The 12,843-nt window shown below is 38.9% G+C and overlaps 1 protein-coding gene across 1 annotated transcript; it reads right to left on the bottom strand.

Annotated features, from left to right (window-relative positions):
* Window positions 1–378: 378 nt before the first annotated feature.
* LOC119772552 (meprin A subunit alpha-like) lies at window positions 379–11,253 on the bottom strand. Its single transcript, XM_038269008.1, has 14 exons — window positions 11,123–11,253; window positions 11,023–11,047; window positions 10,872–10,916; window positions 10,739–10,779; window positions 9,016–9,091; window positions 7,462–7,579; window positions 5,798–5,973; window positions 5,506–5,727; window positions 4,227–4,373; window positions 3,913–4,128; window positions 1,701–2,165; window positions 747–920; window positions 577–658; window positions 379–488 (listed from the first exon to the last, which is right to left on the bottom strand). Exons 1-13 carry the CDS (start codon window positions 11,174–11,176, stop codon window positions 609–611), a joined length of 1,809 nt encoding a protein of 602 aa, XP_038124936.1. The 5' UTR covers window positions 11,177–11,253; the 3' UTR covers window positions 379–488; window positions 577–608.
* Window positions 11,254–12,843: the final 1,590 nt, after the last annotated feature.

Raw genomic sequence — 12,843 nt, forward strand, 5'->3', positions numbered from 1 at the left:
ACAGGGGTAAATGTGTTGGTTCCATTCTTTCTTGAAGTAGTTTTACTGACCTCTGACTGGTCATTTATTGTTACATTTCCTCAAAGCCGCCATGAAAAACACTAAACCCCTTGAACAGCACTTCTTTTAGGGTGTATTCACCTTTTTTTTTTTTTTTTTGGCAATAGCGGCTCGTTTTTTCGACAGTAGGCTGACAGGAAATGTGGTAGGAGAGAGGGGAGAGACATGCGGCAAAGGACCACAGGTTGGCCGAGTCGAGGACTGAGGCCTCCGTACATGGGTCATGCACACTAACCACTACGCCACCTGCACGCCCGGGTGTATTCACCTAGCTGAAGCTACTAAACATGTCAGCTATTTATACAGAAAAAAACCATATTCTTTTTTGAGCCTTTTATTAACATTTCATGATACAGTTTAATAACATGTCTAACACTTTCCATATAGTTATCTTCACAGATGTTTTTCCTCATTTCAGCTGTACCATCCTGTCATAAAAAAAAGAAACATTTCACATTATTATGTGCGTTTATCTCACTAAATATAATAATAATAATAAAGTGTGTAAATACTTACCATTTGGCTTTGTTATGAAAGCCTGTATGACTTTATTCATGGGAAACAATCGGGACTTCTGTTTTGATAAGCGATGTTAAGTCTATAGAGAAGAAACATACAAATCTTGTCAGCTTTATGGTGGCGTTGGACTTTAAGCTTTTACTGATTGAGAGAAAAATGCAATAAACCTTCAAAATCAGCAAAGATGATGAGGTCATCATCCTTCAGGTAATTGCGTCTCTTGAGGTCAAAGTACTTGATGAAGTTCCTCCAGCCCCATGATTCACCTCTGTAGCAATCACAGGAAGGGTCGTACCTGCCCACCTTAGAGGGATTGTCCCAAAACAACTGTCCGGCTGAATCTAGAAGCAACAAGAACAATAACAGAGCAGAAAAAAATTTATTCCCAAGCTTAAATAACATGAACTTGAATTATAGCTTAATCTTGCCTTGCCTCTCCCATTCCTGCCACTATCTTAAAGTATTTAATGGCTCAAGAGCACAATGAACGAGGAGGACTATTCTGCTGCCATGATCAAGTGCACCTTTGAGACTGTAGGTCATAGCATCTCAATCCTTGGTCACTAAAGAACATATTTTATACAGTAGCAGCCATTCAAAATGGCCCTTCCCAGTCAAATGCAGCCGAATGGCAGTCTACTGCCCTCCAACTCGCAGCAAAATCCCCTTTAACTTCCAGCCACTGGAGTGAGCCCTTCTTGCATATTTATTTACTCTGACTCCACCCTTTCACTGAAATACAGGGTCTGACCAGGAGATGATGCTTCTCTTTAGATCTTAATGTCCACAAATCATGACACAAAGAATATTTTAGTACAAAGATTGATGTTTAAAAAGGAATTGTAGGGGACCAGCCAAGGACCCATCAAGGAAAGTGGGGAAATGTGTAAAAGTGACTCTGTAATTGGGTACAAAATTTTAGTAACATGGGGGTAGTCAGGATAAAAAAAATAAAAAAAAACCATGATAAAAGTTTGTTTCATCTTATTTTTTTGTGGGTAAAACAGCTCCATGAATGAACTCTGTGAACTCAATATTAAAAATAGATTTAAAATAGATTTCAATATATATTGTATAATTAGCATTTTGTCATTTCCATCTGGGCAACAAGACAAACTTACTTGTTCTCATATCAGTGGTGAGACTGCGGGCTGAAGACATCCTCTGCAAAATATCTGGGTCTTGGTCCATCACCACTAAGGTGGCTTGTCGGTTTACAGCTGGCCACTTCATCACAACGTCATTCTCCCCACTGGCTAGGTGGAAGTAAAGCCCGACATAGTTCCCAGAGAAATCACTGTAACTTGACAAAGGCATGACACGTACGCCGTAACCGTAGCCTTCGCGGTTGTAGAAACGAGGGCTGTCAATAAAGGTGTTTTCGTCTGCTTCTTGCATGATCTTGGAGAAGTTACGGATCGTCCACACGGCGTTTGGGCAGCGTGTCTCGGTCAGGCTGATGTCGTCGATATAGATACCTCCAGTGGAAGCAGTGGGGTCTCCTCGAGAGGCTTGGAAGCCATAGCGGAATTTAACCCCTACTTCCAAAGGAACATGAGCGATCTTCCATGACTTTTCACCATCCGCTGGGTAGAGAGCAAAGGTTATTGTTTAAGAACTAAGGTAATGCATGTCAGTTTAAAGATATTATTCAGTATTGTGGTAATCAGCTAAAAGTTGTGACTTAGACCTACACAACACTAAGGGTGTGCAAAATAATCGTAAAATCGATGAATCGTGATTCTAATTTTTGTGATCTACTGAATCGATTCTTGAAGGCAAGAATCGATTATAAAAAAAAAAAAAATGAACAAATAAAATACATTAATGGTTGGCGCACATCAATCAAACCAAGTGGAATACAACTTCCAGTCCAGCAGATGTCGCTGCGGATGTGTTGACGCCTGCTGCTTTGTGTCATAAGCATGTCCGGGCTGATTATCCTCATTTTGTTATTTTAAGTTTGATGAATCCTAAGATCTTTTTGTTGGTGTGTCCATGCCAGTAATAGTAATATTTCTGTCCAGTATTTGTTTTCATGGCAACACCTCCAAAAGTAATTTCAATAAATACAGCTATGTATGAATTCAGTTGCTTTCAGTTATGTATCAATTGAAGACACTATCCAGATCACACCCAGCCAGTCAGCCACTGGTAAGGGCTGTATCTTTTTCTTACAGTGTTCAGTGAAAATATCACAATGCATCGCAATATTTCAAGTATCGTGATGCATCGTGATAGAATCGCATCGTGGCATGTGAATCGTGATTCGAATCGAATCGTGACTTCTTTGCCAATACCCACCCCTACACAACACCATCAAACCTTATCCTGGTGATAATTGTTTGCTATAAGCAAAAAATTGCAAAAAAAACCTCTGGATTATAGTCTTAAGTCTTTTTCCGCCTTCTGACATTTTTTAATGGTTTCTCCTATATTTAAGTTCCCATTTACTTGGATTAGTTTTCCTTCATAATGTGACACATAATCTGTTCAGGATGATACACCCTGGTAGTTTTCACAGACACAGCATTTTGCATGTCAGCACAAAGTTAATCTTGGTCACATCTGATCAGACTACTACCTTGCAGAGTTCTATTATTCCAGTATGGGCATTATTTTGTGAAGGACACCAAATATGGTTGGATGTAGTTTGATATATCTAAGGAACACTGTGTTTTGTTTGTTAATATATTTAAAAACTGCACATTTTTGGGTTCTTATCCTTAAGCCAGAAAGAGAAGATTTAAGGATGACATTATATAAAAAAAAGGGAGTAAAACCGTTTTTTCGTCTCATTAGCTAAAAAAACATACTGAAAACATAAATAAGTTGCTAAAGTGATCAAAATGCAAAATTAATATGTTATCAGGTTCAGTAGTGTTTTATATATTCAGGTCTGCTCTAATAATTACTTTATGTCGAAAGGTATTTGATTTTTTTTTGTTGTCTAAAAAACTGTTGTTAAAAATGAAGCAAAATATAGCAGATAGTTTACTATTTAACCAATCATTTATTTTGCTTATTCATAACTAAAAGCTGAGAAAAATGGTATTACATGTTGAGATGTACTTCGCTGTGTGTAAACAATACATAATTGGCTTAAAACTACATATTCTAAAATCGTGCCATAAGACAGCAGCAGCCCCTTAAAATTTGCACTGTAATTGTGTTGATTCTTCAGGAAAGTTTAATATTGAACATTTTATTCAGGCAAGTACTAAATTAAATGTGGAGAAATTCTCTCCACATGTAAAATGGATCAGATTAAGTAGGTAAGTATGTTTGAAGGTGGAACTCTAGTTAGCACCTGTAAAGATGTCCACTGCTTACCATAAAAAGTTTGTATTTTCTTCATTTTGCGGACAGTGCCAGTGCCGTCGTCCATCTTGGTCCAAACCACCAGCCTGTCTTTAGAGTTTCCAGTCATCTTGTAGAAGAACTGCAGACACTGCAACTTTCTTTTGGGGTAAAGGGTTCGGGACTCCAGCAAAGCAGACTGCAAAGGGTCTCCAGTCCTGGTATTGAAGTACATGAAATACCCCGCATCTGAAAGGAAAAGGGCAGTGTTGATGAACTTTTACTTTTTAAGATTGCCTGAATTGCAGCTTTGTTGGATTTTAGAAGTGAACAAATTCAACTCTGACCTCTGCACCTTCCCAGAAGCGTATGATCCTCGTCACCAGTGCTGCTCTTCATATGGACCCAGTCAGCATCGTCAGTAGAAGACTGGATCATCCCACAGATGCTTGCATACTCAAACGAACACTGATCCAGAAGGGTCAGAGGGCCAGCTGGGGAAAAAGCAAGATACAACTAAGACACTTGAGCCCCATTTCCACTACCCTTTTGAAACCGTGCTGAGATTGGTCTGAGCACGGTAACCAAGATAACTGTTGAGTGTAAATGGTACAAAAAACTGAACCGGAGCAAACCAGACATTACCGAACTGAGCTAAATTGGTACTAGTTCATCAGCAGGGCTCGGCGCAGTTCTGTTCTGGCTTGGCTGAGATAACAAAGTGTGCATCCGTATTCATAAAATTTTAGACATAAAAATACAAGCTTCCCTACCTTGCCACTCGATTTCCACTGATGATTCTGTTGGGCACGTTACTTTGAAAAAGTAATTAGTTATAGTTATTAGTTACTTCTCCCAGAGAAGAGATGCAGGGGAAACCGTATCTGATGGGGAAACGCAGCTCGAGTCCTCCTCACTCTCCATCTCTCTGTGTGTGCTGTACGTTAAACCCCGCCAGCGGGAACACCCACCTACCCAACTGACAGACGGAATCTCACTATATATCAGCCAATCTCATCCTCCCCTCTTTCAGGACAAGGCGCGCATGAGTCCTACCATTAAAAAAAGGTTAATTGAGCCACCTGAGTAATGTGCAGTAACGGGATGATGGCAATGGTAACTGCATAATAATTACAGTCAAAGTAATTAGTTAGATTACTGGTTACTAAAAAGGTAACGGCGTTAGTAACGTAGTTTCAACGCCGTTACTCCCATAACTGCTTAGCAGTGTGATGAACCTCGACATCTGTCGTTTCCTGCGTTTGTAAGCCCTGATTAGACTATCGTTTGTCGTATCCACTTCCCAAAAGCCGCTTCTGTCAAGTAAATTCACCAAAGACTGTCTTCTTCGCCTGACTCTCCACAAACAATGAAATATCACAATTTATAACCAAATTTTCTAAATGTTACAGTTGCTGCCATGTTGATTAGATCGTCACAAGGAGGAGAGGAGCCATGCTAGCGTGATGTGTAAACGGTCGTAAGAAACTAAGTTCGACACGGTTAACTGATCCAAGCTCGGTCCGAACTTAGCACAGATCGGTTTCAAAGGGTAGTGTAAATGGAGCTTTAGTTCTTCAGATTTTTATTTCTAATCAGCTGCTAAATAGGAATAGGAATACCTACAGCAGTTATACATTCGGTTGAGCCTGAGGGTGTCCAACTTGCTAAAGTCACGGTACTGGCCGATGATGAAGTAGAACTCTGGGATTTTAGTGGTGATGGTTGGGATGGATTCATTCTTGTTGAAGGAGAAAGGTCTGTAATGCATGACAGATTCATAGTCGTACGCAGTGTTTTGATCGGTGATGAAGTCGTCATTGTATTTGTTGAAGTTGTGCTCCAACCCTGCAAAGGATTTTATATTTAAGACAGTCGCACAATGTGTCATTAATATTTGTGCTTGTTCCAAAGTTACCTGGCGTCACCTGGTCCAGCCAAATATCCACGTAGTCATCTCTGTCTGTACGAGACTGTTCGTGGTAAAATCCAAGAGCGTGCAGCAGCTCATGCTCCACCACAGCCTTGTGGTCACAGCCTGTTCCTAAAGACAAGATCTGACCACTTTGCTGGTCGCCAACCGAGGAGAAGCACCTGACAGGAGGAGGAATGGCTTAAAATTACAGAACAGATGAAATTTACCAGTTTATTCACCAGCTATCTCTATAGTTATGCTGCTATAGGCTTAGACTTCTGGAGGACATAGGGACCCCCATTTCATCATTCTGCTTCATTCTCTCTCTGTTCTCCTATTCAGAATCTGTTAGTTCAATCTCTAACGTTCTGCTCTCTCTGCTTTTCCTCAGAGTAGCTTTGCCTTGTCTGTTCCTGTTTGGCTGTGACATCATACTGGAAAGAAACATCAGCTGTGCTGCTTCCATCAACACCCTTGTTTATAGATGTTGGAGATCGGCCTGATGTGCTCTCTTCGTCCTCTGGCATGGGAGCTGGCTCGGAGCTCGTCTGCCTGGCTGTGTGTTTCCTGGACGGGGCCGCCTTTTACAGCTGCTTTTTATGTCTCTGCTTCCGTCTCCTTGAATCCCAGTCGGCCTCGGCAGATGGCCGCTCACACTGAGCCTGGTTCTGCTGGAGGTTTCTTCCTGTTAAAAGGGAGTTTTTCCTCTCCACTGTCGCTACAAGCATGCTTAGTGTGAGGGATTGTATTTGAGTCAATGAATCGATACAATCAACTGGTTTTCCTTAGATAGAAAACTTTGTATCAATTTGACTGTATGATCTGGTTGAACTGTAAAGTGCCTTGAGATGACGTGTTGTGAATTTGGCGCTATATAAATAAACTGAATTGAATTGAATTGTTGTGTTTGTGGTACACTGGGGTGAAAAGGCAATACAGATTTTTTCTTTTTGCTTCTTGGTCACATTTGATGGTTTCAATCAAGTAAATTTCACATTAAGCTGGAGAGAGCCATCACCAAATGGAGAACTGTAAACTCATCTCGTATTTACCAAAAAGCATCCAGTAATCCCCAAGAGTTTTGAAAAACTGTGCTATGGACCCAAAACGACTAAAATGCAAATATTTTAACAGTATTAGTCTAACTATAATTGTGTTAAAGCTAAGACACAATGTAAGAAATGTCCGTAAATTTACAGTATAAAGTACTGCACTTATTTGAAGGAATTTTCCATAATTTGTTTTTTAAGATCTTTCGACCACTTTTATCAGAGCCATTTAGGTAAGAGAGTTCTGACGACAATGGGCAACAATTTAGAGTCATTTACTTTAGAGAAAAATTTAGAGAAAAAAGTTTTGTAAAAAACAGATAAGGTATTTTTTAACAAATAGAAAAGTTCCTGGCAGAAAATTAAATTTCAATGGAGTTTGTTTATATAGAGCATGTTTTGTAAAAAAAGAACATATTGCAGACAGTCAGGCATGGTGGTGGTAGTGTTATGGTTAGAGGCTACTTAAAGGGCCAGCTTGCACATGCCCATGGCTAAGTTCATATTGCTTGTAAAGTTTCAACATTTGTGATCCTAGGGTATATAATATCTTGAATCAGGGAGTTCCCAACTGCTCCTCTACAGTTTTGAAAAGACAAAATAATTTTCCTGACATACCCTCCCCTCTTTTCAAACTTGATGTAAGTCCTCTCTCCCTCATAAGGCTTGAAGTCCACACAAGATTTGAGGCGATACATCTCGAACGCCTGGTGGACACAGCCTTTAGCGTTCAGATCTGAGCAGAGGAGTAATAAACAAAGAACACAAGAGGTTTTACTTTTTATACACAACATGTGTTAGAGATAAGATAGGACTTTATTGATCTCGTAACAGAGATATCCACTTGTACCATCAGCTCTAATAAACACCAGGAGGTGCCAAAGAAGGAAAAGGTGCATCAAAGCAGTACGTGTACAAACACAGGCTAAAAACAACAACAGTAAAATGTTATATATATACATATATGTGTGTGAATAGATAAGAAATAAAGTTGTCTTATATACCATAAAGTAATCATAAAGACATTAAGGTATGATCTACTGCAGTGCAAATACAGTATAATGGTGTTCATTGTTATTGATTGGTGCAATTAATAGCACACCAGAATTTAAAAATAATTTATATCCTCAAACACTCTACTTGCTCCATGAAATGTGTACATCTCAAGACAGCTTTATTGAAAGCAGTAGAGGAAATGACAGAACAACCTAGCAACATTAAATGTAGCCTAAATGTATTAATCAGCATTTACAGTCTCCAAAGTCCTTTATCGATATCTAGAGCATGAGACCTACTGATAATTTGCTGATTCAGATCGTCATTCAATTAGGATTAAGATTTGGATTAACTGCTTGAAAAGAGAGTAAAAGGAAATAGCTACCTTCTATTAAAGAACTTCCCCTGATAGAAAAATTAATGGGTTGATATTGAAAATTCAAAACAGTCCTGAGCCTAAACAATGTGGAATATTGATAATAAGTGAAAGAGAAACAATTCCTGACGAGGAAGCTTTTGGATGTTTGGATGTGGTTCAATGGCCTGTGATGATGAAATGGGAAAACCAATCTGATTTTAAAATCTTTGTTTTGTTTTAGCTATCACATACATATTATTTATTGATCTAGTATGTAGACAGGCCAATTCAGGTGCCAAAAAAAAATACAATCATTTTACTTTCATAGATTTCATTCCTGTGTTCAATGTATTTATTACATGTGTGAACTACAGTCCCAAAGCATGAAAGATATTACTGTGTCTCACTAAAGGTTGGGATAATATTTGTTTATATTTTTAAGCTCTTATCGTACAGTTCTTCTTCCAATGCCCGTCCTGTTTCCTGGCATGTAAATTAGACTTTATATTTTTAGAAAATACTACCTACTGCTGACTCTCTCACCACCTTTCCTAGTTTTATTCAAAGGTTAATTATTAAAAGCACTGGGATAAGAACCCAATTTACCTCTTGTTTTCTTTTTGTTGAAACCATTTAAATCAGCTTAAATCAATTGTGTCTAATTTGCTTTCATTGATTTATTATTATTTATTTATCTGGAACTTTTCAAAATGTTTTTTTTTTGTTTGTTTGTTTGTTTGTTTTTTTAACTCAGCAGTCAGTGGGTTTTGATAGAGTAAATTATTCAAGAGAGTCTCCTCCACATTGAATTAACTCACCTAAATCATCCCCGAGGATGTAAGGGATTGGGAATTTCCACCGATATCTATGGTCATTCAAGGCATTCCTTCCTTTCTGTAACATCAAAAGTCTGGTTTAAAAGTCACTATCATCAAGACAATAACACAATCAAAATCTATACAGTACTCATACAAAATACGGGGTGCCAAATGTAAAAATCTTGCAAAAAAAATGTCACTATCATGTTCTGTGATTTTGTTTACCTTCTTCACATTAAGTCCTTTTTTAAAATATTTTGTGGCAAATGCAAAAATATAAGTGTTACATTTCTTTAATTATATTCAAATCTTAAATTTATCAATCATCTGAGGGGCCCCGCCCACCTCCCCTTCTTGTTGATGTTCTTGGTGCAGGATGCCTAGCCACAAGGTTTCAAATTATGACATATATTTAGGAGTAATATATATATATATTCAGATTTAACATATATATCTAAATCTAGATTCAAGATGTACATATAAGTAAGAGTTACGATTTAAGTATGAACATAACATTTATGAATAGATATAGGATAAAGAAATACATTTAAAATATACATTTAGATATAGGTTTAACATTAGTTTTTTATGCTTAATTGTTAAAAAAAAAAGTACTTAAAGGAATAGTACACCCAAAACATGATTAGCCTTCATTTTCTACTCACCCCCATGCTGAACAACACTCTGGAGTACTTTTTTGATATCTCAAATGCATCTGGAGATCTGGGAGGCTTCTTGCTGTCTGCTGACATTCAAATAATGGAGGTCTATGGCGCCCGAGACAGAAAAGTCCATAAAAGTCCACAAAAAACGTGTCAATATTCCTCCATACTGCTCGTCCAATGTATTCCAAGTGTCCTGAGTGGGTAGCGTCCATAATTTACTCGAAACAAAGTCATTTAGAATGTTTTTAGAGCATAAGCAGTAGTGTATAGGATTTCCTGAAAGCGCGCGCCGGCACGTTCATGACGCTACGGAAGCCGGCAGACCAAACCAGATGAAAGTGCGCATTCAGCATCTGCTCTGCCGATAATGCAAGCGTAGAAGAAGAAATGTGCTGTTTACCTGTGCAAAGAAAGAAACAACGAAAGAAAAATGTCTGAGGACTTCAGTGTTGAGGAAGAGCATGAGTTCTTTGCCGAGCTGAATGCGCTGGTTTGGTCTGCCGGCTTCCGTAGCGTCGTGAACTCGCAGGCGCGCGCTTTCAGGAAATCCTATACACTACTGTTTATGCTCTAAAAACATTCTAAATGACTTCGTTTCGAGTGAATTCTGGATGCTACCCACTCAGGACACTTGGAATACATTGGACGAGCAGTATGGAGGAATATTGACACGTTTTTTGTGGACTTTTATGGACCTTTCTGTCTCGGCCACCATAGACCTCCATTATTTGAATGTCAGCAGACAGCAAGAAGCCTCCCAGATCTCCAGATGCATTTGAGATATCAAAAAAGTACTCCAGAGTGTTGTTCAGCATGGGGGTGAGTAGAAAATGAAGGCTAATCATGTTTTGGGTGTACTATTCCTTTAATTGGAAGAAAGCAATAAATAGCGGAAATTTGACAGTGAGATTCTTTTTGCTACATTTCCACATTTGGCGTCCCATACTTTTATCAGTAGAAGATGTTGGGCTAAAGAGTAGGAGGAACAGCAGCTTCCAATAAAACATTTGGATTTCAAAATGGTTACGCTGAAGAAAAGTCATCTTCTTCAAACTTACAGGAATCAAAATGTCTCCCTCAAGGAGGTTGGCATCAGAACCTGCAGAAAAGTACAGTTCAACATTATGCGAATGAATCAAGCATCTTTGTTTTAATATTACTGCTATGGAGCCATTCAGCATCATTTCTTACCTATGTTAAGGATCGGGTTCTCATCCTCACCATTCTCATACACCTCTGCAACACATGCACATAGGGTGGAGTCTATGGATGTGTCTCAGAAATTCTATCCTATCATCATTATCATTATTGATTATCATTATTTTTTACCCTTTTTACGTACCGTGTACTCTAGTTGAACGTGGGATCTGCACAAAGCAAAGCCAATGTAAATTTGGTGTAATTTCCTTTAAAAAAAGATTCAGAATACATTCAGTACTTACAGTGAATGATGTGGTCAAAGCCACAAGTCCAAGCAGAAAGAGTCCTCTCTCCATTTTAATGGAAGCTCTGAGTGACTAAATGCTGCTGTTTCAGATAAAATGCAGACTATAAGGTCTTAGAGGGGGAATGAGTTTTATGGCATCAGTAAAGAATAACCAAAGGACTTTGACTTTTTCTGTTACTTATTGATGAGTGATTCTCACTGTGCTTGCTTGTTTGTTATTGAACTGTATCTTACAGCATTATCTAATCGTTAACATCAAATAGCCATCTTTAACTACGGCCTCTTGCAATATAACAGGCCATGAAATCGAGATGATTACAAGGCTATAAAAGGAAATAATCCATAATATATGTTTAATATCGAAAACCAAACAGCAGTGGATTTCTTCAATATATTACATGCACCAAACACGTTTTCTGGAGCGATTAAGTTTAATTCTAGCACATTTGGGTTTGCAGGCTGCATGACATGTAGCAGGAAACAGGCGAGATGCATGGGTGATTAGAGTAAAAGACTGTAACAGTTGTTCTTCTAATGCTTACACACTTTTTTCTAACCTTAAAGCTACTAATTACAGCCTTAATACAGTGGCTTAAATAAAGCCGTCACCAGTAAGTTACTGTATTTTGTCAATGTATTGTCAAATTAGCATCATCTGGTCTGTTCCTGTTTGGCTGTGACTCCATCCTGTAGAGAAATATCAGCTGTTCTGCTGCCATCAACACCTTTGTTTATAGATGTTGGAGATCCGCCTGTTTTTCAGTGTAGTCCTGTTTCTCTGACTGTGACTGGCTGGATGTGCTCCCTTCATCCTCTAACATGGGAGCTGGCTCGGAGCTCGTCTGCCTGGCTGTGTGTTTCCTTGATGGGGCCGCCTTTTACAGTTGCAGTTGTATCTCTGCTTCTGTCTCTTTGAACCCCAGTTGGCCTCAGCAGATGGCCGCTCACACTGAGCCTGGTTCTGCTGGAGGTTTCTTCCTGTTAAAAGGGAGTTTTTCCTCTCCACTGTCGCTACAAGCATGCTTAGTGTGAGGGATTGCATTCGAGTCAAACAGTCGATGCAATCAACTGATTTTCCTTAGATAGAAAACTTTGAATCAATTTGATTGTACGATCTGGTGAACTGTAAAGTGCCTTAAGATGCATTTCTGTAATAAATCACAAAGCAAATCTGAATATAGTCTTTTACGAATTGTGCCAAGCAGAGCAAAAGTCGTTATTATAGTAATTACCCACTTGAGTGCTTGGCTTCTCCTTGGAACTCAGACAGCAGTTCTTACAGCTTCACAGCTAATTAGAAACCTTATTAACCTTCAGACATTTTCCGACTTTCTGTTTTACAACATAGGAAATGGAGACTCTGGCAGTGAGCCATTATCACAGCACCTGCTGGCTGCCAGCTGGAAATAATAAAATTCCTCTCCAAACAGATTTGCTGCACTTAAACACGAAAGGCAGGAAAAGTATCCATCTTCTGAAAACCATAAAATGTTTGAGAACAATCTTAGTTCCTAACAGTCTTCACCTAGAATGCTGGAGAAAGAGCGCCCCACCTGGCTGAAGACCCTAACAGTGAGCAAAAAGGTTGTGAAGACACAGGCAGATGTGAAAAACCTGTTGACTGGCAACTAAATGTCATTACATGATGAGCGAGTGAAACCGAAACGCCTGAAAATGGAGCGGATTGTGGAGGTTACTCTAGTAACTGGAAAATGT

The sequence above is a fragment of the Cyprinodon tularosa genome, unplaced genomic scaffold, assembly GCF_016077235.1.
Source record: "Cyprinodon tularosa strain WSP-4 unplaced genomic scaffold, ASM1607723v1 ctg715, whole genome shotgun sequence".
NCBI classification, from domain to species: domain Eukaryota; kingdom Metazoa; phylum Chordata; class Actinopteri; order Cyprinodontiformes; family Cyprinodontidae; genus Cyprinodon; species Cyprinodon tularosa.